Source organism: Channa argus, chromosome 22 (assembly GCF_033026475.1).
Source record: "Channa argus isolate prfri chromosome 22, Channa argus male v1.0, whole genome shotgun sequence".
NCBI classification, from domain to species: domain Eukaryota; kingdom Metazoa; phylum Chordata; class Actinopteri; order Anabantiformes; family Channidae; genus Channa; species Channa argus.
Window position 1 is genome coordinate 13,212,171 of NC_090218.1, and position 20,708 is coordinate 13,232,878.

The window sequence follows — 20,708 nt, forward strand, 5'->3', positions numbered from 1 at the left end:
GTGCTTTTGACACAATGTGCTTCCATGTCCCCCACAAAATCCCTAACGTCGATTTGTCACCGAGTCTGTGTGGACGTCCACGTGCAGCCCTGCACTCGTGCCTGCTTCATGTGTCAAAGCATATGAACAGTTAACACCCTTTTCAGTTTTTAAATGTAGCTCAAATACACAGGGAGTTTTCTACTGTCCATACTCACCATTATGTTGTGTCACACGTGTTTGGAACTTGACTGTATATTGAAGCACGAGCCCTTTGTATTTTTAATGTTGCGTCAAAGGTGATTTCTGCACCTCAACATTCAACCTCCTGTAATTATTCCTTTTGACCAGCAGGTGGATTAATGGCCACCACCTGTGTTTTGAGCAGCTTGAAATAGCTCCGATATTTTCAGGTTTGTCTGGTTTGGGATCAGTTCTTCCATCATACAACATATTGTCCCAGAATACAATGTGCATTAACATCAAAATGACAGATATTTTTTTGATGGAGTTTCCTTTTAAAAAACAGATCTGTTCAGTTTTACATTAATGTGGTTTATTGGAAATCACAGAGCAGGTTTTCTAAATGTTTAGACAGTTTAGAGGACTTTCTCCATACAGATACAAAAAAAAAAAAAAAAAAAAATTCTACCCACCTGTCAGTGAGTAACCTGCATTAGCTTGTTGTCCAAAAACTATCAAGCATCAGACACACGGCTCCACTGGATGATATGTTTTTCTATTGGGGAGCACGTCGTTGAGCAGTTGTTAAAAAATGTAGCACAAAATTGCTTTTAATGTTTTACAGCAGAAAGTGACGATCTTTGGTCTCATCGTCATAAGGCGTCGTAGTCGTCGTCTTCGTGCTTCCTCTTCAGCGACTCCCCGGCGGCGTTGTGCGACACCATGTTGGTGGTGATGAGGATGTTTTTTGAGCCGATCAGAGACGGGTTGATGAGGACATTGGACACGGTTGGCGTGGATGGCGTCGCTGTTGGGACAAGAAGAGCAGCGAGGGTCAAATTCCACGGTGACTGCAGTTTTTGCCTCCACAGAGGATTTGTTCACTGGGTGCGTCCTGCTCTATTTAACCGCTGACACTAATCACAAACTGAAAATACAAGCTTTACTTTATAATAACTGTTATATTGTTGACTTTACATAAACACAACCCTAATATTAAAGGGCGACGTCACCCATTTTCAGCTTGTTCCACATGGCTTTAGTTAAGAGTCATTTTAAACTTCTCTCTGACTTTAATATTTTAAAATATTTCTCTTCTGGCTGAAAAATGCCTCCAGATAACTTCACCCGTACGAGACATGACGTCTCCTGGAGGATCTCTGGAAAAGCAGGTTGACCACAATCACAACCTCCATAGGGAACTGAAGGTTCTTCCAAGTGATGTCATCTGGAGGCACTTTTCAGCCAGTAGAGAAATATTTTAAGAATGAAGTCAGAGAGAAGTTTAAAAGCATTATCATATATTTACACTCTAAACTCAAGCCATGGGGAACAAGTTGCCCCTTTATTTTGGTATTTTATGAGATTGGGAGGAAAACTGGTTCTTACTAGTTTTGGTGGCGACTGTCTGGGAAGGAGGCGGGATCTGCACAGTAAACCTCTGACCCGTCAGAGACACTGGTCCTCCGACTTTCGCGGTGACGGTCTGAACAGCTGGAGTCCCTGAGGAAAAAGGTCAGAACAGAAATGACCCAGTAACCGGAGACTGGTCCAACTGGGACTGAAGAAAAGCCACATTTGTTCAGTGTGTCCACCTCTTGTTTAGAAGTTTGGTGAATGTTTTACTTGCTCATTTTAGATTTTGTGTAATTCCACGACTATAAGAAACAAACATGTTCCTACTCTGCAGAGACCTATGAACACATGAAACACTAAAGTAGTTTCTACATCTTCTTTAACATCTTAAGCCCCATTTAGTTACATTTTCTGTTCCTCTCACCAATTTGAAAAATCAGACTTTTTACTTCTGCCTGTTTAAAAAGTGAGAGTGACAGTGACGCTGATGAATGTTCTGAACTGCAAATGCACCACAATTCATGGAATTATATTGAAGTGTAGCTGTAATACTACAGGCATGATACTCACAGTAACTGTAAAATGTGGCCCTGGTACATATCTACCCAAAACTACACCAACAGGGAAACTTCTACATTAGCACAACTTTGACTCAACCATAAAAAACGTCTAAGACAAACCGCTGTAATGGTCTCTGCTCCCCAAAACTCCATATAAAACACTTTTTGATTCCCCATTGTAAGTGACTCACCGAGTGTCGGCGTGGTCGGTCTGCTGGAGACTGCACCCACACTGAGGCGAGGAACCGATATCCTGCCAGCAGACGACGACACCTGGGAAATTTAGGAAAGAAATGTAAAAAATTTCAATAAATCACACCCTGGTCTAAAACCCTCTGAGGGTAAAGTTAAAGGAGAAATATTTGTACCTTTTTCTGTATGGACTTGAGTCTGTAGTTGGGGGCCGTCAGACAATAGCGATCTGGAGGGAGTCGAGGTCCAGTGTAGGGCTTGATGAGAGGGAGAGGAGTCTGGTTCTTCTGCCTCGCCACCTCCAACAGGAACTGCACACACAACAAGTGCAGATTAGAATACACAATCTACAGCACATCTGCAGCATCTAATGGAAACAATCACAAATCAAACATCTGTTCAGCTGCCACAGATCACACTGGTTTGACAAGGACAGGCAGGCAGTAACAACTAAACTGATTATTAAAATTGATTGGTCTCAGTATGTAACTAAGGATTCGCTGAAATGTTTCACTGTAAAGAAATGTTACAAGTTAACGAGTTGACTGAACATCATTGTGGACAGAAACAGAAATGGACTGAGTTGGCAGGAAATAACTCTAAAAGGAGACAGAGTTGAAATATTTAGACGATGTTTTCAAGTGTGCGTTTGTGTGTGAGAAGCACCCAGCAGATACGAGGGCAGTGACAGGATGGTGGAAACTCACATCTCGTGGAGGCGGTGACGTGAACGACTGGTCCATGCGGCACTGGATTGCCAGCTTGATGTCGTCCGCGTCCACGTTGGACTTCTTGGCGTGTGTGGAGTAAATTTTGGCGTCTTCGATGATGGTCGTCACATATCCTGGGAAGAGAAAGAGCAGTGGAGTGGAAGCTGAGACCCGATGGTGATTCAAAGCCTGTTTTATTAGATAAACAAGTTCTCGATTGTTACTAGGGTGAGTGAGCTGCTGCTGCTGATCCTGTTACAGTACAGAATCTCAACATCTGGTGTAAAAACTCAATTAGCAACAGGTCTGAGCGTCACTGGAAACATCTCAGTTCTACTGAAAAAACTGTACATGAAATTTTCTCCATTCAAATGTAATTACAGACAGAATGTTTTACACAAAGTTTAACAGATTTTCTTTTATGTTTAATATGACTGTCACATTAATCAAATGTATTTTTTCTAAATAGACCAACACATTTTGAAATCAATTTTATTAAGGTATTATAATCGTTTAATGTCATTTCTACACATGATTAATTTCTTGTTAATGTCTTTGTATCTTCTATTAAATCATTAAAAACTAAATAAACTCACTAAACAATAGATGGAGATGCATGTTACAGAAAACAACACGGTGCAAATCTATCTACACAGAAACAGAACTCTGATTAAACACAAGAGAAGCATGTTCCATCTGTGCAGGTGTTTCCAGTAGCTGAACTACAGTTGGCTTCCAGTATTTGTATCAAGAAGCTTCTAAAAAAAAAAAACAGTGTCTCACTTTATGTTTACGCATTTACTGCATAATGATGAATCGATCTGCTCCACACACCCGAGCAGACATTTACAGATATACTTGCCGATAACCCGAGTAGACAGCAGGGCATCATCACTGTAAATCAATGCGTAAGTACTGTGTAAGTACATCCTGACCCTAAACTGGACTGACTGACTGCCACTGCTCCTCCCAACTGCAGCTCACAAATAAAAACTGATGCAGACTTACTGTAGGTGAACTCCAACATCTGGTTAATAACTCGGGGCTCATACTCTGTGATCCCCATGTCCTTCAGAATCTGGATCATCACCTGCAGAACATAGTGATGAAGGGACATGTTTACTTACACAAACAAAATAACAAATACTGATGTTCTGGGCAAATCAATTGTTCAAATAAAGACAATGTTCAATAACTGTTCTCCAACATGTCAAAAATCTTCACACACAAACACCTGCAGTGTTCAGACAGGCGATTTGAAAATGTATAGCAAACAATCAGTAATTTATCAACTGTCACAGCTAAGCCAAGGCCAGACTGACACAGAAGGTCTTCCACCCACCTACGTGAGAGCTAGACTCCCAGAATAAAAGAGATGCCATGCTGTTTGTAGCTCTCCTACATTCTGTTAATTTATTTTTGGGGGTCACCTTGAAGATCTCAGTGATTGATTTGTGATTCTTAGTAGTCACTTTCGTTTCCCTTGATGGACCTTTTATATATTTTCAATTTGTGTGTCTGTGGTTACCTAGGTTACCTAGGAGTAAGCCTGAGTATCTTCATGAACTTTGGGTGGTTATGATTTTTGTCCATTTGTCTCCCTGTGGTTGTTTCGTCTCCCTATGAGGTCACTTAATGTCTCGGAGTAGATCTCTTTAAATCTCTTATTCAGCATTTTGTCACCCGTAATGAAAGTTTCCCCATCTCTCCGTAGTCACCGTCTGTCTCCTCGTAGCCATTTTACAGTGACTTCGTGTCTGTGATTAGCTCTCTGCAGTCCCAACACTTGGCCATTCAACCCTGTGTGCTTGGGAAGTGACTCCTAGGAGGTTTAACAGCCGAAACAGTTGAAGCAAACCAAGCCGATATGATGATAAAAATCATGAAGCCAGTTTCACTGAATTCGGTGTTTTTCTGTCTGTAGCACGCAGCGTGTCTGTCATCAGTTACAGCGGGTAACATCGAGCTGCTCCAACAAATGGAAATGAACAGTAGTGTTTGTGAAACTAAGTGACCACTTCCACCGCAACGGCTCCTACAGCGGGTGTTTCGGTGATAAACACTGCGACAAGGCTACCACCACGTGTCGAGTAGTATTATTAAAATAGCGTTAGTCCGCAGTAAAAGACCAATATTGTACAAAAAGTATCTTCTGTTTACAGGTAGCTGCTATGCTAACAGATTAGCCGCTGGCTATTGTTGCGAACGGCAGCGCGATGCTAACTTTAGCGACTTCAAACACTGACTCTTCTGCATCGGCTGTTGACGTTACCGGTCAAATTCAAACACAAACCCAAACAAGGTCTCTCTAAACTGCGGTTCGTTGAGATCCAACCCCCCCTAACACTTTTAATAACGTTACCTGAGCATCTTTTGGGATGGTTTTCGGAGCCGACATTTTAATTATCCCCGCAACGGCTTCGCTGCTGCTGCTGCTTCTTCTTCGGTATCAGATCTACCGGAGCGTTGTTAGCGCCACCTGCTGGTCTTCCCGCGAGAGTATTGGTATGATTTAAACTCCCGCGAGATTACATCTGCAGCGCACCCACGATCAAATTATTACAAATAATCTACTATTGGGAGCTGAAAGGAAGAACACATAATCAAGTAATGTATTTAAGTACAATTTTGACGCACTTTACATAAATGTCTCCATTTTATTTTAATGTAACCTTTTATTTACAGACAGCGGTTATAATTAAGAGACATCTTCACTGATTTTGAATTCTTTTGGTTGTAGTTTCAGTAGTACTTGGTAGAACATTACTTCCCTATATTAAAAAAAAATATCTCTTCTTCTAGCAGTTTGTATTTATGTTCAACCTGCTTTACCAGATCTGCTCCAGAGGACATCATCTGAACTCCTAATGATGAAAAACTCCTCCAGGTGATTTTATCTAGAGGAGTTTTTCAGCTAAAACCAGAGGACATTTCTACACTAAACTAAGACAGGAAGCAGGTTAAAAACCGGTGAAAACGCCCCGTAGAAGTTTGCTGTTTGTTAATGAATTGACAACACAAGCTATATATAAAGTTTTTTTTTCCACTGGTGTGTAGCCTACAACTTTTTAGTGCCAACAACAAAAGGGTCACTTAATAAAAAGAAGTAATATGATGAAAATAAATATAAAATGACTGTTGAAGTGGAGGTTTTTGAAGTGGTTCTCCCATTTACTCTGTTCATAATCAATCTGTAAACGACCTGAACATTTCTGAATTCTGCAGAAACTTTATTTATGAGGCACATGTGGAACAAACCTGTACTAAACCTCTACATTTACGTTATCAACAGCATCAAGTTCAGTAGTGTTTCAAATCGGTTTAAAACACACATACTTGCATTTTGTACATAGTTGAGCTCATTTTAAATGATTCTATTACATAAAATATAAGAAATGTCCAAATACCTCAAATCTCTTCTTGTGTACAGTACTTGAATTAAAACAGAGTGACAGAGGAACAAATGCTGAGATTTTAACATTGGAATACTGAGCTGTATTCATCATACATCTACCAGTAGTTTTTGTACTTGCACCACATTTCTGTCTCTGCTTATTTTAAAACCAGCCAGTAATCCAGTAATGGAGAAATGGAGAAATATACAACTACCTGGCTGAGAGTGATGGTGTATTCAGTTGAGTATATAATCAGCATGTATATCAGGATGGTATGTATATCCACATTGCATCATTCTCTTCTGTCAGTGTCTTAGTAAAATACAGGACAGTAAACCGAGTTGGAGCTGTTTCATGATGTAAGGTGCATGTTGTTTCCTACATTCATTTACAATTATTTAAGGGGAGGAAACTATCTCATTATTTATTTTGAGCATCATCATTTCCTACTTTGCCTGCTTGGTTACCTGGCCTGCCAGCATCAGTAATCATGGTAAAAAGTGTAGATCACACAACATGTCCTCACACCCGAAGTCTAAATCATTACAAATACAAGTAAAACTCTGTAAGAATGAGCAATATGCATAAAAGCCATTAAAATAGCACAGTGATCCGTTTGTCTAGTAGTTCTGAACAGGTTAAAGGTTAAAACAGATTCCAAAAAAACCCCAACAGTATTAGAAAAACAGAAGACTCCTTTAATTAAGCTATTATTAATGGGTATTAACCTTTCATCTCCCACATGAAAGTACTGCAGGTGAAATAAATACTGTACATTTCTACTGTGAGCTGGGCTGATAAGTAATTTTCTCAGAAGTCATAAAAGACGCTGCGTATCGAGTCTTATCGCTTAGTCAGCAAATGAATCCTTCAGAAAAGAAGCCGCTGCAGGTTTCCAGATGACTAATGTTCCCAAAAGACTTTTAATTTAAAGACGAGGACAAGGGAACAAGTGGAGCTGGCTGATAAAACTGTTGACACACATCTTGTCAAACAGCAGCCGATGTGTACTTGACACGAGAAAACAGTTCAGGTCGTAAATGTCCCCGTAACTGCTTTAATAAGACAAAATGATCAGGGCACTTTTTAACACAATGACAATTCAGGAATGTTGTACGTTTTATTTACATGCTGTCCTCTGACTGGACCGTTGGGTTGTCCACAGATTTCTTTTTACAATCATTTTTCTTCCATTCTGTTTCAAATTCATGCAGTGATCCCTGGACAACAGCTGACTGCTGCTGCTGCATGTGGCCCACAGTGTGTGTCGGTGTGTGTTTTAAAACCTTTAGAGCTGTGGGCAGGAGGGTGTGTGGCCCACCCACCCCCTGTGGAGCTGGGACTGGACTGAGATGTGTGAATGCAGATGAGGTCAGTGAAATGAAAAAATACAGAAGAAGGTGCAGAAAAATGAAAATCTTCAGCAATAGTTCTTAGGATCATTCAGTCAGTCTGTGACCTGGATCAGCTTGTTTGTCTGTGCTGTGGACGTCTGTAAGTGTCTATAAACTATTAAAAACACATCAGCGAGACCCAGGTCAGGTTATTTCATTCTACAACAAAATGTGTGGAGAAGAGATGTTGTGCACACACACACACACACACACACACACACACACACACACACACACACACACACACACACACACACACAGTTCGGAATCTAAGCATTTAGGAAAACACAGACAATCAAATATTTTCTGGTTTTTGCTACTCATTTCTGAGAATGTGATGCTTTTGTTTTCAATCATTTGAACAGTTTAACAGAGAACGAGCATTGAGAAGATGTTGTTTACACATAATCATATTTAAAAGGTTTGTTTTTCAGCATCAAATACTAATTATACTAACAGACTTGCTGCAGTAAGATGCTGCAGTAACTTTACTCATATTGCTACACTAATTTTACTTAATTACTGGATTTTTCTTCCATCAGTTTTCCTCCTCCGTTTCTCGTGTCCCTGCTTCCTCTTCTGTGTCTCCCTGGTGTTAAAACTCACGCGGCCACACTTCACAGGTGCAGTCTGGGTAAACAATGACGGGAAGCAACAGCAGCCAGGAAGAGACAGGACATTAGCATGCTGTAGGAGCATTAGCATTTTTAGCTGGAGGTGTGAGTCCTCCTTGGTCAACTCTGGGTCGCGACCTTTGACCCATGTGTGTTTTAGCATGAAGTAAGACACGGGTTAATGCTGTTGTTAAAGTGTCACCGACATTCATGTGCTGAGATTATTACAAGACAAACAGTGACACACAGACAGGGAGGGAGCGGTGTGTGTGTGTGTGTGTGTGTGTGTGTGTGTGTGTGTGTGTGTGTGTGTGTGTGTGTGAAAACGTGCATAAATCAACTAATCCGAGACGCTGTGCTCAGGGTTGGGTGCTTTGATGGAGCTAATGAGTGTGTACATATGTGTGTGTGTGTGTGTTTTTGAACTTCAGTCCCACATTTACATGACATGTTGACAGATCGGGATCAGACTAATCGCTTGTGTGTTACACATTGTGGCTCCATTAGGGCCGATTCAGGCTGGCAGACACACACACACACACACACACACAGATGAGGGAGAGGAGAAGCATCAAAACTCCTTTTTGGACGCATTTGAATTTGCGTCTCAGCTTCTGAAATCGTTGGGCTTTTTCTTTGCTGCTCAGTGGTCACTTAGCTAAATCAATCACATCCATAATACACAGTTATTTTCCGTCAGTGCTCACAGTCTTTGACCTTCTGACGGTGTAAAGATTGAAAAATAAAATCATTCAGTTGCGGCGGATCTGTAAAACAATTACAGCTGTAATTCTGCTGTGTCTAAATGCTGAGGTCACAAAATGTGGAGCTGTTTATTCAGAGGACAGCAGGTCAGTTAAATGTGTGCAAAGACACGATTCAGCAGAAACACAGAGTAAAATTTCAAATAAAAAATTAGCATGTGATGAATGTTGTAGGGAAACTGTTATTTTGTCAAAATTCTTCTTGACATTAACTTAAAATCTGCGCACTGTTTTACAGGAAATATCAAACCTGCAAAACAAAACTTTACTAATGTTACTAATGTTAAACTTTACTAAACTTTTTTCTGTGTCTCTGTGTGATTGTTCGTTTGTAGCTCTCACATATCAATCTATAACTTGATTGGAGTCAAAGCGAGGACACAAGCATCACATAAAACCATAAGCGAGGGGATGACCTCCGAATGATGGCACTCGGCCACTTCCTTTTACTTTTTAGTGGTTAAAAATTGACAGCGTTAAACGGCCTCACGCACAGAGCTGAAACACATAGACGAGACACAACAAGTGGAGGCAAATGATGATGTCAGTTCACCTCCTGCTCATTTCAAAATCAATACTTCTTCTTCTCCTTCAATGAGTTGTCAGAGAAGGGAAAATGTCACTTTATGGCTTTTAATGAAATTTGTTTATTGTAAAAACCATCAAAATCACCCGTTGGAACTGTTGGAGTTATTTTCTCCCAGCCAGCAGGGGGCCACAGCATACTAAATTCTTTTGGCTGATATGAGTCACATGTGCACCTGATTAGAGGTTTTCACAACAGCAAACATGAGCAGAAAGTTTCCATCGTGTCCTCAGTTACTAAGGCTCACTGCAACCTGCCCCCAACTGCACCTGCTCCAGGTGAGTGTTGGTCCTGGTGAAGAACAGAACTAAAGTCTTTGATTTACAGCTGAGTTGGGGAGGGTTTAACAGAGCTCCTGGTGCACTTTGTGTAAAGCAGAGTCACTTTAAATGAGTGGAGAAGAAAAGTAGTTAAAACAAGCTGAGGAACAAGTTTGAGGTCAGGTTACGTTTTAGAGCTCGGTTCAGGTCTGTCAGATTTATCTACTGCTCTCCTCTACAGGTGAACCATGAATACGCAGCAAATAAAATGCTACTTCATCTCACAACTTTACAAAACGTGACAAATATCAGTGAAACATTTTTGGAACAATTCAGCTCGTTATTCTTTGAGTCTTTCACACTGGTCACAGATAGTAAATGAAATCATTGGTCTGTAGAGGAGAGTCAGTTTTAGGAGACTTGATTCTGCACGTTTGGAATCAATAATCTAAATGAAGAATGAAGATGGACATTTGTTAAAATATACTATGGGTTTAAATCTAAGAGTATGAAAACTCCAATAATCACGATTAAAGTTTATTAGAAAACACACCTGAAAATGCTGAATAACCAGAGGCAAATAACCAGGTTGTTTAAGTAAAACGGATGCTGTCGGGCTCCAAGGACATAACACATCAATATTATTATAGAATTAGAAAAAGTAAATCCAATAAATGTTAACTTCTAACCATTAAGGGTTTGTTATGGGGCTGAGGTTCCTGCACAAGCAAGTTTTACATATTCTGAATTTATGAATAAGTTGAGTTGTAGAAAAAGAGGTTCAACCTACTTACAAGTCCCAGAAAAATGGCTTCAGAGCATCGGCAAAGACCAATCAGATCTGGTCTTTGACATCATCCCCAAAGTGCAAACAGAATTTTATAAGTAGCTCAGTTGGTAACAGACTGTATCCATGGGCAAGACCCCACCTCCAAGTTGCTCCCAGTGGGTCAGGGGAGCCCCTGTGTCAATGGGTGAATAACAACCAACATTGTAAATGGGATAAAAAATTGTCACTTTGAATAAAAGTGCTACATTAGCAGAGCATTTACAATTTATTTTTAAAGTTTATATTTATTTTTACCTTTTTTTTTTTTTTTTTACAAAAGTGCAAAAAGTTAGAAGGGCCTGAAAACTGTCTGAATGCACTGTAACTTCCAGCTGCACTGATTAACACATACAAGTGCAAAAAATCTAAAGAAAAATAAAACAGTTTGTTTTATCTGCACAGACTTTTATCTTCATCTTATTGTTGTTAGGTTTTGAGCGTAATTATATTTCTCAGTACCTCCCCACCCCAACTTCCTAACATCAAAATGTTCACATATTTGTTGAATAATTTTGTAATTTTTTGTGTGGAGCTGCCGCTACGGAAGCCAGAAGTACCACATAATCAAAATGTCTGCCCCCAATGCCCCCAAACCTCAGGCTCATTTCCCCGGTGACATTAACCCAGTAGCAGCATCAACAGGCTGAAAGCTAACAAAACCAAAAACCTGCAGAATGTAAATTTCTTTTGTGAGAATATGCTGACATCATCATCTTCATCATAATCATCCCCAGCCCAGTCAAACTAAACTGTAATAAACTCCACATCATCACACAGTTGCATGAATCAGTCAGAAGAGAGGGTGAATGATAAACACGCTTATAAAAGAGCTGTGACTGATGTGTGCACATCTATGTGCTGTGGTTCTACAGGCAGCAGCAGGAAGAGGAAAAAGAAGAAGAAGAGGCCTATCTGCGTTTCTCCTGTTGCCAAACATGAACTTGGATGGGAATCAGGGTTCTGCAATGCAGTGTCGAAAGCCCCGACGCTATCACCAGGACGAAGGTTAATGAGGGGGAAAGGTGAGGTGGGGAGGACACACACCTGTAGTTAAAGCTACTTCTATAAAGTGCAGGTAAACACAATACCTGGCTACAGTTTATATTTCATCAGCCTCTAATGTTACTAAGAAGTTATTTGAGTAAACCACACAGATTAGACTATAAAGTCAGAAGGTGCGACGTGTTTCACACATAAAAATATGCTCCAACTCTAATGTTAGTGTGCAGAGGTGCAGTGCAGAAGCATTTTGAGCGAGGCTCACACTACTGACCAATCAGAGAGGAGCAATGATTCCTGCTTGATCAGTAAGTTTATTAGCTTTTCATTTACTGTCATTTGATAACTCTGACTACCTGATAGTCTGTGCAGTGTGCTGCAGCGTTCAGAGGTAAATAAAGCAGGACTGATCCGGAGTCTCCTGTTAGCTTAAGTTGCACACTAACTCTAATTTGGTTGCATGAAAAGCTAAACTCTTAGTGAAATGTGGCCCAGAACCTGACAGTAGATTTAAGCTGCACAATTATCTCGACACCACTCAGTAACCACAGTAATGGCTTTTGTCAACAAATTCAACACTGCGACTGCTGTGCAGACTGCTCAAAGGCTGGTTTCTACATTTAAACGTGAAGCACTGTGACATTATGAGAAGGGGCAATTCCCAGGAAAGAATTTGTCAACTGAATTTTCTCTTAAATTTGTCCTTTATCTCTTCGTATTTTATTTTTCAAAATCAATATTATTGTTGTTTTTGTGTTGCATATTTTTATTACAAGCACATTGTAAAATATATTATTTTGAAGTATTTCTGTAGGTGAACACGAATTTTAGCATCAGCCATTACATTACTACAAAAATAAGTGGGACAAAAAAAAACTTGATACATGTTTTGTTTAATAATCATCTCCACAGAAAACCATCACTTTCAGGAATCAGTGACTCTGTGCAGTGTTTTTCTAATATCATGGACAGTTGTCATCTACAAAGCCACTGTACACTTAGTTTAATGTTTAAAAGTACTACAGGCTAAAGAAACACGCAGTCTTTCTCATAGTAAAGTTATAGTAAAACCCTTTCAGCTGATCCAATGTGACCAAACCCAAACGTGGCTTTAAATTTATGTCTGAACCAACAGGATCGGATGGGTCGGGTTTGGTTTGAGATCTGTTCTCTACGCCACAAGGTCACGTGACCTCAACATTATCATCACTACAATTTGGAAAAACTACAAATGCAGATGTTATGAACTTATAAACCTAGGTGACTGGAAGACTGGGTTAGAATAGTTTGCAAATGTGTGCGGATAAAATAACAAGGCTGTAAATGTTAATAACTAAAATGAATTTTAAGAAACAGAAAAGCTTCAAAATGAGTTAGATGTTAAGTGATTCATTTTATGTGTTTCAACAAAACATGAAAACCTCCTGACCTTGTGTTAACCAGGTTACTTATATTTAAAAGCTATATAAATAATAAATAAATAAAAGAAACAAAAATGTGAATAAAGGAACTTGCTCATTCCTCTTGATGAGAGTAATTCCTTCTTCTTGTCCTTTGGGCTTTTCCCTTTCAGGGGTCTCTGCAGCGAATCATGTGCCTCCATCTAACTCTGTCCTCTGCATCCTCTTCTCTCACACCAACTAACTTCATGTCCTCTATCACTACATCCATAAATCTCCTCTTTCCTCTTCCTCTTTGAAATGTTTAATTTGGCATGTGTTTTACTCCAGATTCCGATCTTGACACAACCCACTGCATTGATCCAGACTTAGGACTGGCACAGGAAGACACTGGCTTGTGCCCCCATGTGGTTTCATTGTTAGGACTCATTCCTACAACACAGAATTAGCTCTGATTTAAAAAATATATATTTTAAAGGTTTAGTACAGTATTATTCACATCATGGTATTTGAAATAAATATATATTACTCATTCCTAAAAAATATATTTTATTCTATTTCTTACTTCCATGTTGTCACGTTATTCATTCACCACTTTGTCCAAAGTATTTATTGCTTCTGCTCAGAGACCTCGATCTTTCTGAGAAGACAGAACTCAGTCCACTGTCCAACCTGACACTAACTTCTGCTTCTGCAGCTGGCAATCAACAAAAAAGCAGAAGTGCATTGTGGGAATTATCTCCAGCCTAACATCTCAAAGTAAAACATAAAAGCTGCCGAAATGAAAACACGGATTTTAAAGCAAAACATGACGAAAGCCTTTATTTTATTTAGTTTTACTTAGTATCTACTTTTAAATAACCAATTATTGCTTTTTAATTTCATTTTGAAAGACTAATTAAAACAAGAAGCTGGTGTGACCCTATTTCAAATAATGAACTTAATGTTTTTTCATTTTTGACTGCATGTTTTTTTATGTATTTATTTTATAGTTTAATCTACTAATTATAAATGATTTCTTCATTAGACTAACAAAACAAAGTGTTAATAATAAGAACATAATCAGAAATAGCTGCTGCACTGTTGACCTGCTGAGGTAGCTAAAGTTCATAACACTCATAAAGCTAAAGCTAATAACCGAGTGTGAGAATCATTTCACCACAATAATATAAACTTAATAGAAACAGCTGAGCTGATAAAAGGAGACGCTGAGTGTGTCGTCTATCTGATTTAGGTTAATGGGGCTGCAGCAGTTTACGGTTGACTGATAGACGATAATAACTTCATAAAATATAATAAGTAATAATCATAATTATTCTTCATTTCACTTAAACACATAAATAATAAATACATATAGACAACATATATAACATATCTATATACATATAGATAAAATATCCTGTTGTTGTTTCATCTTTTTTTAAATGCTATTTGTCATTGTCACGGTACAGTTTCTTAAAGAAATAAGTTTCAAATTTTTTCAAAAATGTATGTTTTTGTGTCTGATTTGAATTAGAAATTTTACAATTTATTTGAAATTATTATATTTGGTGCAGAAGTTGTACAACCAGTGCAAGTGATTTAAAAAGCAAAATGTGTCAAATTTTACGTTTTAATTGTCACATTTTCGAGATTTTACTCATTAGAATTCTGCTGCATGTTGTTGATTGTGTTTGACACAATTTAGTTGTGTATGATTTTATCATCTTTGATACATTTACAGAAACAGCACTGTTTTTATTTTTACTGAATTTCCATAAATTAATTATGTGTGTAGATAATTTAGATTTAGATTCATTTTAAAATGAATAATCCAGTAGTTATTCACTGAGCTTTGGTTTAACGCAGTGGCACAAAAGTGATTAAGAATCCGTGGCGTTTGGCAGAGTTATTTGGTGGGGAATACCAGTAGTCCCCGTCATGTCTTCAGTATTATCTGGCCTTTACAAGTGCACTACCGTTCCAGCACTGCTCCTTTACAACTCCACTGTTTATCCACAATCAATGTGGCCAATACATGGGGGTATTAGGGGCAGTAAGTATATTGTAAATGAAAGTTTATGGTAAAATGGCCCATAAACACGCAGCTGTATAAGTCTGAATGAGCTGCTGCGAGAGACGATTCCCTCAGTGTTTATGGACGTCGGCAGGAGGTGAGAGTGATTTGGTGCCTTTGTTGTCTTTCCTTTTTATTTGCTCCAATTATTGGCTCTGTGGACAGAAATGATGCAGCAAACATCTTTGATTGGCCACAAACACATGTTAATGCTTCGTAGCTGAAGCTGGATTTCAACATGGATCTTTGGATCATTTGGACAGAAGTGCCGTGTCCAACCTGAAGCATGGGCAGTTAGTCCAAGGTTGTCCCTGTTGTGTTTTGCTGTCAGCCATTTTGTTTGGGGCTGATGAATCATATCCTGAAATGGCCGCCACCCCTGACAGGCCGTCACGTTATCACGTGTTTGGAGGAGTTTCATCTTAAACACACCCAACTGATTTTTGATGTTGATAGGACAGACATGGATGAGGACTGAGCAATGATTGTTGTCCACAAAACAGGGAACATTCGGGGACAATTTGAAATGATCTTCAACGAAGCAGGCAGCACATAAAAAGATTAGTAGTGTGAAATTGGAGCTAATCAGTTGACCTGCTTTGCAGCTCTGCACCACGTCCGGCCCTGAACCGGGCTGCCAGCTGAACATTTGACCTCAGAGATAACGGGAGGATGTTGTTCCTCGTTAACACTGTCACCACCCACAAACACAGCAGAGCCACAAGCCTGCACTCATAAAAAAACACTTTCAGTTTGTGCTTCTCAGTGTCACATTAACTGTGTAAAAGTTGTAAAAAAACATGCAGAAATAAAATGTACAGTTTTAAAAGATTTTTTTGCGCTTTGATAAAAGTACAATAGAAACAATCTATAAAAATAATGAATCTAATGTTTAGACGAGCTAGAAACTGTATCTTGATTAACAGAGCTGGGCTGTAAAGCAGTTTCATAGTACTCCCATCCTTTCAAGGACGTTGTGTAGGCCATGTCTTTGTGGACTGTGTGGGCCACAAAGGCCGAACTGAATGAATCCGTCTGGGCGATTTCATATTTGTGTCACTGTTCCCAGTTGCAGTCTCGCTGCAGAGCTAACCAACCATGTCTCTTTACTCAACCTGGACCGTTCGTGGTCCCTCAGTGCTGCATCTAAAAGATTTTTTTGCTGATTGATCTATAGATTATTTTTCTATGAAGCTCTTTTTTATTTTTCAATTTATATAACAATAATTTACTAAAAATTTACACTTGAACTCATCAGTCATTTTTATTTTAGCATTTTCTTCAATCATCTTCTTTTCAAACAATCAAAGTCTGCACAGCAGACAAAGACAAGGCCAGGCCCCATTCGAGTTAAAGGAAAGTGCTGCAATCTATATTATTATTATTAGATATATTATTATTAGATATTCAACAACAAAATAAGTCAGCTCCCAGAGCACCATGTTTTTTGGTCTCTGCTTGAAAAACTCCCATACTTTAGATGATCGAGGTCGAGCTTTCTTTTTTTTGCTCAGTCGACTGATGTGTCAGTCCACAGTCTTCACATCTTCTCCTTTGTGTCTCTACAATCAATTAAACATCAACATGTAGACAACAGCAGCATCATCTGCATCGCTGCTCACACATGTCATTGTGTAGTTTGGAGGATTCTAAAAGTTCCTCAAAAGGACGCGTACTTGAACATAATTACTCCCGACTGACAGCAGATTGTCTTTATCAAGAACTATTTTCTCCAATGCCGGAAGAAGTTTATCTGTGGCCGCAAACTTGATGATGTTTTTGGAGTTTTCAGCACTGAGCAGCTTTTCACAGAACCAATGGGAGACTCATTCTTCTAATCCTGACGTCCATTTCCTCTTCGGTCATTAATGCTTTATCAGCTGTAAACACAGTGAAGACACAATGCTGTGCTCGATGAACACTGACACCACTGAATGGAAGTCAGAGCTTCAATTTGGACAAAAACGTCCTTCTCTAATTAGTGAATGGAAACGTAAATTACTGTTGTGTGTATAAAATGTTTTGTGTGGTCGTCTCTTATGGTTCAAATGGCACCTGCTAAACATCTGTGACAAATGTCTCTAATCACCTGTGTTGGTCCTTTACATTGATGTGTTTGGTGGACACGCTTTGAGCTGGAGATTCAGAAGTTTCCAAACTCCCATTGGCATCAAACGCAGCTGCTGCGTGTGCAGGAGCAGCCAGCAAAGGTTTGTGGGTATGTTTTTTCTTAAAGACCACAGATATTTTGACCGCATAAGCTTTTTTTTGTCCCATGCAACTGGAGACGGTGAATGTCCACACCACGTAGTCCACTATTTGCTTCTCCATGTCTAAACTCCATCGGTGAGTCCTCTGGCCGTTGTCCATCGCTGCTATTTGAGCTCATCACGCCTGCTCAGCAAACATGTCTGCGTCTCTGTGGTGAGGCCATTTTTACTGCTTCCACCCCCCAATAAACTTTATGGTGGTGAAGAGGCAGAGACGGAGCAGCTCCACTCTCATTAGCCTCTGTTTACCCAAAAATGAGACACAGCCGTTGCTACTCACAACGTGGACACAGTCACTTTGTCCCTGCTTGGTTAACAGAAATAAAGACATGTCACTGTTTATTCCTTTAAAGATGAAGATGAAGATAAAGAAATTTCTACTTTTAGTTTCTCTGAATTCAAATATGTTAACATGACACATGTTTTAGGACCTGTAACTTTAGAGCTGGATGCCAGCAAGTCATGTATGTAATTTGTGGTGATCTTTGTCCGCAGACTTTTGTCCTGCAAACGTGTGTTTGTAGAAAACGCATAGATTTAAACTTCCAGCTTGTGAGAGACTGCAAAGCTGCTTCCACACATGAACTGTCACCCTGAACTTCTGGACATTAACCAGAGGTACTGATTCAGACGTCAGATGGTCCAAATGTTACCTGGACTTTTATTGTGAGCCCCTGTAGTACAAAGTCCAGATGAAAGAGCGAGCTTGTGTGTGTGGATGGATCACGCCACTCTGTGCTGTACTGAGGTTTAAAGTGAGCGAATGAGTGGGTTGACGCCCACCACAGCTTGATTATTATTATTATTTACACTGTCATGGATTTGTTGTGCTGTAAAAAAGAAAAAGCCAATTTTTTTATCATGTTCTTCCTCCCGTACACTGTGGACACTTCAGACTCCAATTATCTCCTGCTGAGTGTTACATGTGTGAAATAACAACTGGTGGCAGCGCTTTTGGATAAAAGCGCTATATAAGTGGCCATTTACCATTTAACCATTTACAACTGCTGTGTCCCAAACTAGCTCTCTGGACATTGTCTGGAGAACAGGGTTCATGTTTTTCTTAGTGGTGGGTTTTTAGCCTGCCACTTCTGGCCTGAGCCAAAGACATCCAAACAGGGGGCATGGAGCTGAGGAGAAGCGGGGTTCAAATGACTGGAGCAGCCCACTTTTGCCCGTTATGGTTCTTTAGGGCCACCGGACCCCCCACCCTGGGCCCCGCTAAACACCTTTGGCGGTTGCAAATGGTGGTTTTTAAAAGTCGTTCTCGTTTCTGTTTTTGTCCCGATAAGTCACATTAAACACACACCAACAGGTCATTGGGAAACTTTATTTGCAAAAAGTTCAGGTTTCTTTACTTCGCCCTGCTGCAGTGAATGGAACTCAGAATACAAACAATGAAAAGTCTGGAAGAAACATGAGAATCCTTTGTTTTCCTTTTTGAATCCATGACAGGCTTTGGAATTAGTGTGGAACGTATCTGTTAAGGTCTTTTTTTGGAGAATAACTGATCTTCAGCTTATGAAATGAAATAAAAGTTCACACACACACACACACACACACACACCGAAACACACACTGCCTATATAGTTTATGAGTGTTGTTGGAGGTAAAATGGACTGAGAGGGGCAAAGGTCTGAATGAGGACACATGAACAAACACACACAAAGACTGAACCCAAATGTCTACTAACCTCAATCCAACCTGAACCCTACAAGTCTCAAGTGTGGGGCAGGTCTGTGAGGACCGGACAGCGTGTTCTCACTATGATGGTAATGAGCCAAAACACAACACGATAAAGACATGTACACATGCAGACAGCAGGATCCTGTGCTCTGTTTGCCCACTGTTCCTCTTCGCCCTTTGGACGCCACACCTCAACTGCTGCATCAGTCTGCAAAGACTTAATCTGTGTGTGTGTTCGAGTCTTTATTTCCCTGTTCTTTGACAGTTTCCTGTCAGAAAAGCACAGTGTTATGTAACTGTGACTGTTGTTTCGTGCTTGAACGAAATCACCTTGAAGTAAATTTCATGACGATAAACTGACCCAGTGGAAACTAAACAGCATTTCTGTGGAACTTCTGCACAATTCAGAGGCTGCAGCAGCACAATGTGAAATATACAATATTTAATATGTATTAGTGTACTCTATCCGCTAATTAAACCAATTACATGAATTTAGGTAAGTGACAGGAAATGTTCAACTTTTTGATCATTGATGAACCTTTTTCATCATTTTTCAAGCAAGTACTCCAAACTGGTTCTGGTTGGATGGTTTGGTGGAAAAAAAATTGAATAACTTTTAAAGACGACCATCCTTTTTTTCCCCCAAACTTACTAATACTGTTATGCACCAATTATACATTTTACTTTTATGCTCAAACCAACAGATGATAAATAATGAAACACTGGGGGAGAATGTTCACCAACTGGAAATCACAGCAACACTGGTTTACTGTGTTTTTCACATGAAGGAAAAAGCCGAATAAGCGTCTGAGCAAATGAGACTCGATCTTAGGATTAGTTCACGTACACTGGAACAGTGAGGTGCCCTGTTCAGCTAATCCCCATTTTTTTCCCCGCATTGATGTGAAGCTCTGCTCAGACGTAAATAAAGACTCACAGTCATAACTGGCTGAGTTCTTGTAGATTTACAGTTTTTTATTGTCCTCTTTTTGTGTCGTTTTTTTCCTTTTGCATATTTTAAAAGTCAGTCAACGCACAGTAACTAAACTCTCTACATCAGTGGGACTGGGAATGAACTTAATTCGGCAGCAAACATTTGCATTTCAGGCTTCACTGCAGCTTTGTTAAAGTGTTTTATCGATTATTAAAGTGATTTCTTTTTGGTACAATAGATGGGAGATCGTTAAATTAACGTGAAGCTGTATCTGACAATTTGAAAGCAGTTTGACAGATCAAATGTGCTTAATGATGCAGAATCATCACCTGAAATAATGGAACCAGTGATGATGGGTCATAAAAGGGTTTTAGTTTCTGGACAAACTAAAATTATGGTATGAGTGAAGCTGTTTAAATCCCCTTATTTGGTTGTGTCATCAGCTGCGTCTGCACTGACCAGAGAATCAGCTCTACCAACTTTTTACTTAATCTCCATTAGTGACTCAGATAAGATTCACATAACAATCGCAACAGAAACA

The 20,708-nt window shown here is 39.5% G+C and overlaps 1 protein-coding gene and 1 long non-coding RNA gene across 3 annotated transcripts; one reads left to right on the top strand and one right to left on the bottom strand.

Annotated features, from left to right (window-relative positions):
• Window positions 1-513: 513 nt before the first annotated feature.
• On the bottom strand, window positions 514-5,458 carry taf9 (TAF9 RNA polymerase II, TATA box binding protein (TBP)-associated factor). The gene is made up of 7 exons (XM_067492696.1): window positions 5,343-5,458; window positions 3,989-4,070; window positions 2,978-3,114; window positions 2,447-2,581; window positions 2,270-2,351; window positions 1,552-1,665; window positions 514-970 (listed from the first exon to the last, which is right to left on the bottom strand). Exons 1-7 carry the CDS (start codon window positions 5,376-5,378, stop codon window positions 816-818), a joined length of 741 nt encoding a protein of 246 aa, XP_067348797.1. The 5' UTR covers window positions 5,379-5,458; the 3' UTR covers window positions 514-815.
• Window positions 5,459-9,925: 4,467 nt separating this feature from the next.
• Window positions 9,926-14,038, top strand: LOC137108308 (uncharacterized). Of its 2 annotated transcripts, none has more exons than XR_010912176.1 (3): window positions 9,926-10,011; window positions 11,695-11,844; window positions 13,552-14,038. It is a non-coding gene; the product is annotated as an uncharacterized lncRNA (long non-coding RNA). The 2 variants fall into 2 exon arrangements; XR_010912175.1 differs by lacking the exon at window positions 13,552-14,038 and adding an exon at window positions 12,957-13,533.
• Window positions 14,039-20,708: the final 6,670 nt, after the last annotated feature.

Excerpts from the sequence above, each read along its gene's own strand:
- taf9 (XM_067492696.1), bottom strand. The coding sequence starts at position 5,378 with ATGTCGGCTCCGAAAACCATCCCAAAAGATGCTCAG. Across the intron at positions 2,582-2,977 it reads CGTCACCGCCTCCACGAGAT|TTCCTGTTGGAGGTGGCGAG; the intron begins GTGAGTTTCCAC and ends TTGTGTGTGCAG. Across the intron at positions 1,666-2,269 it reads ACCGACCACGCCGACACTCG|GGACTCCAGCTGTTCAGACC; the intron begins GTGAGTCACTTA and ends CTTTTTCCTCAG.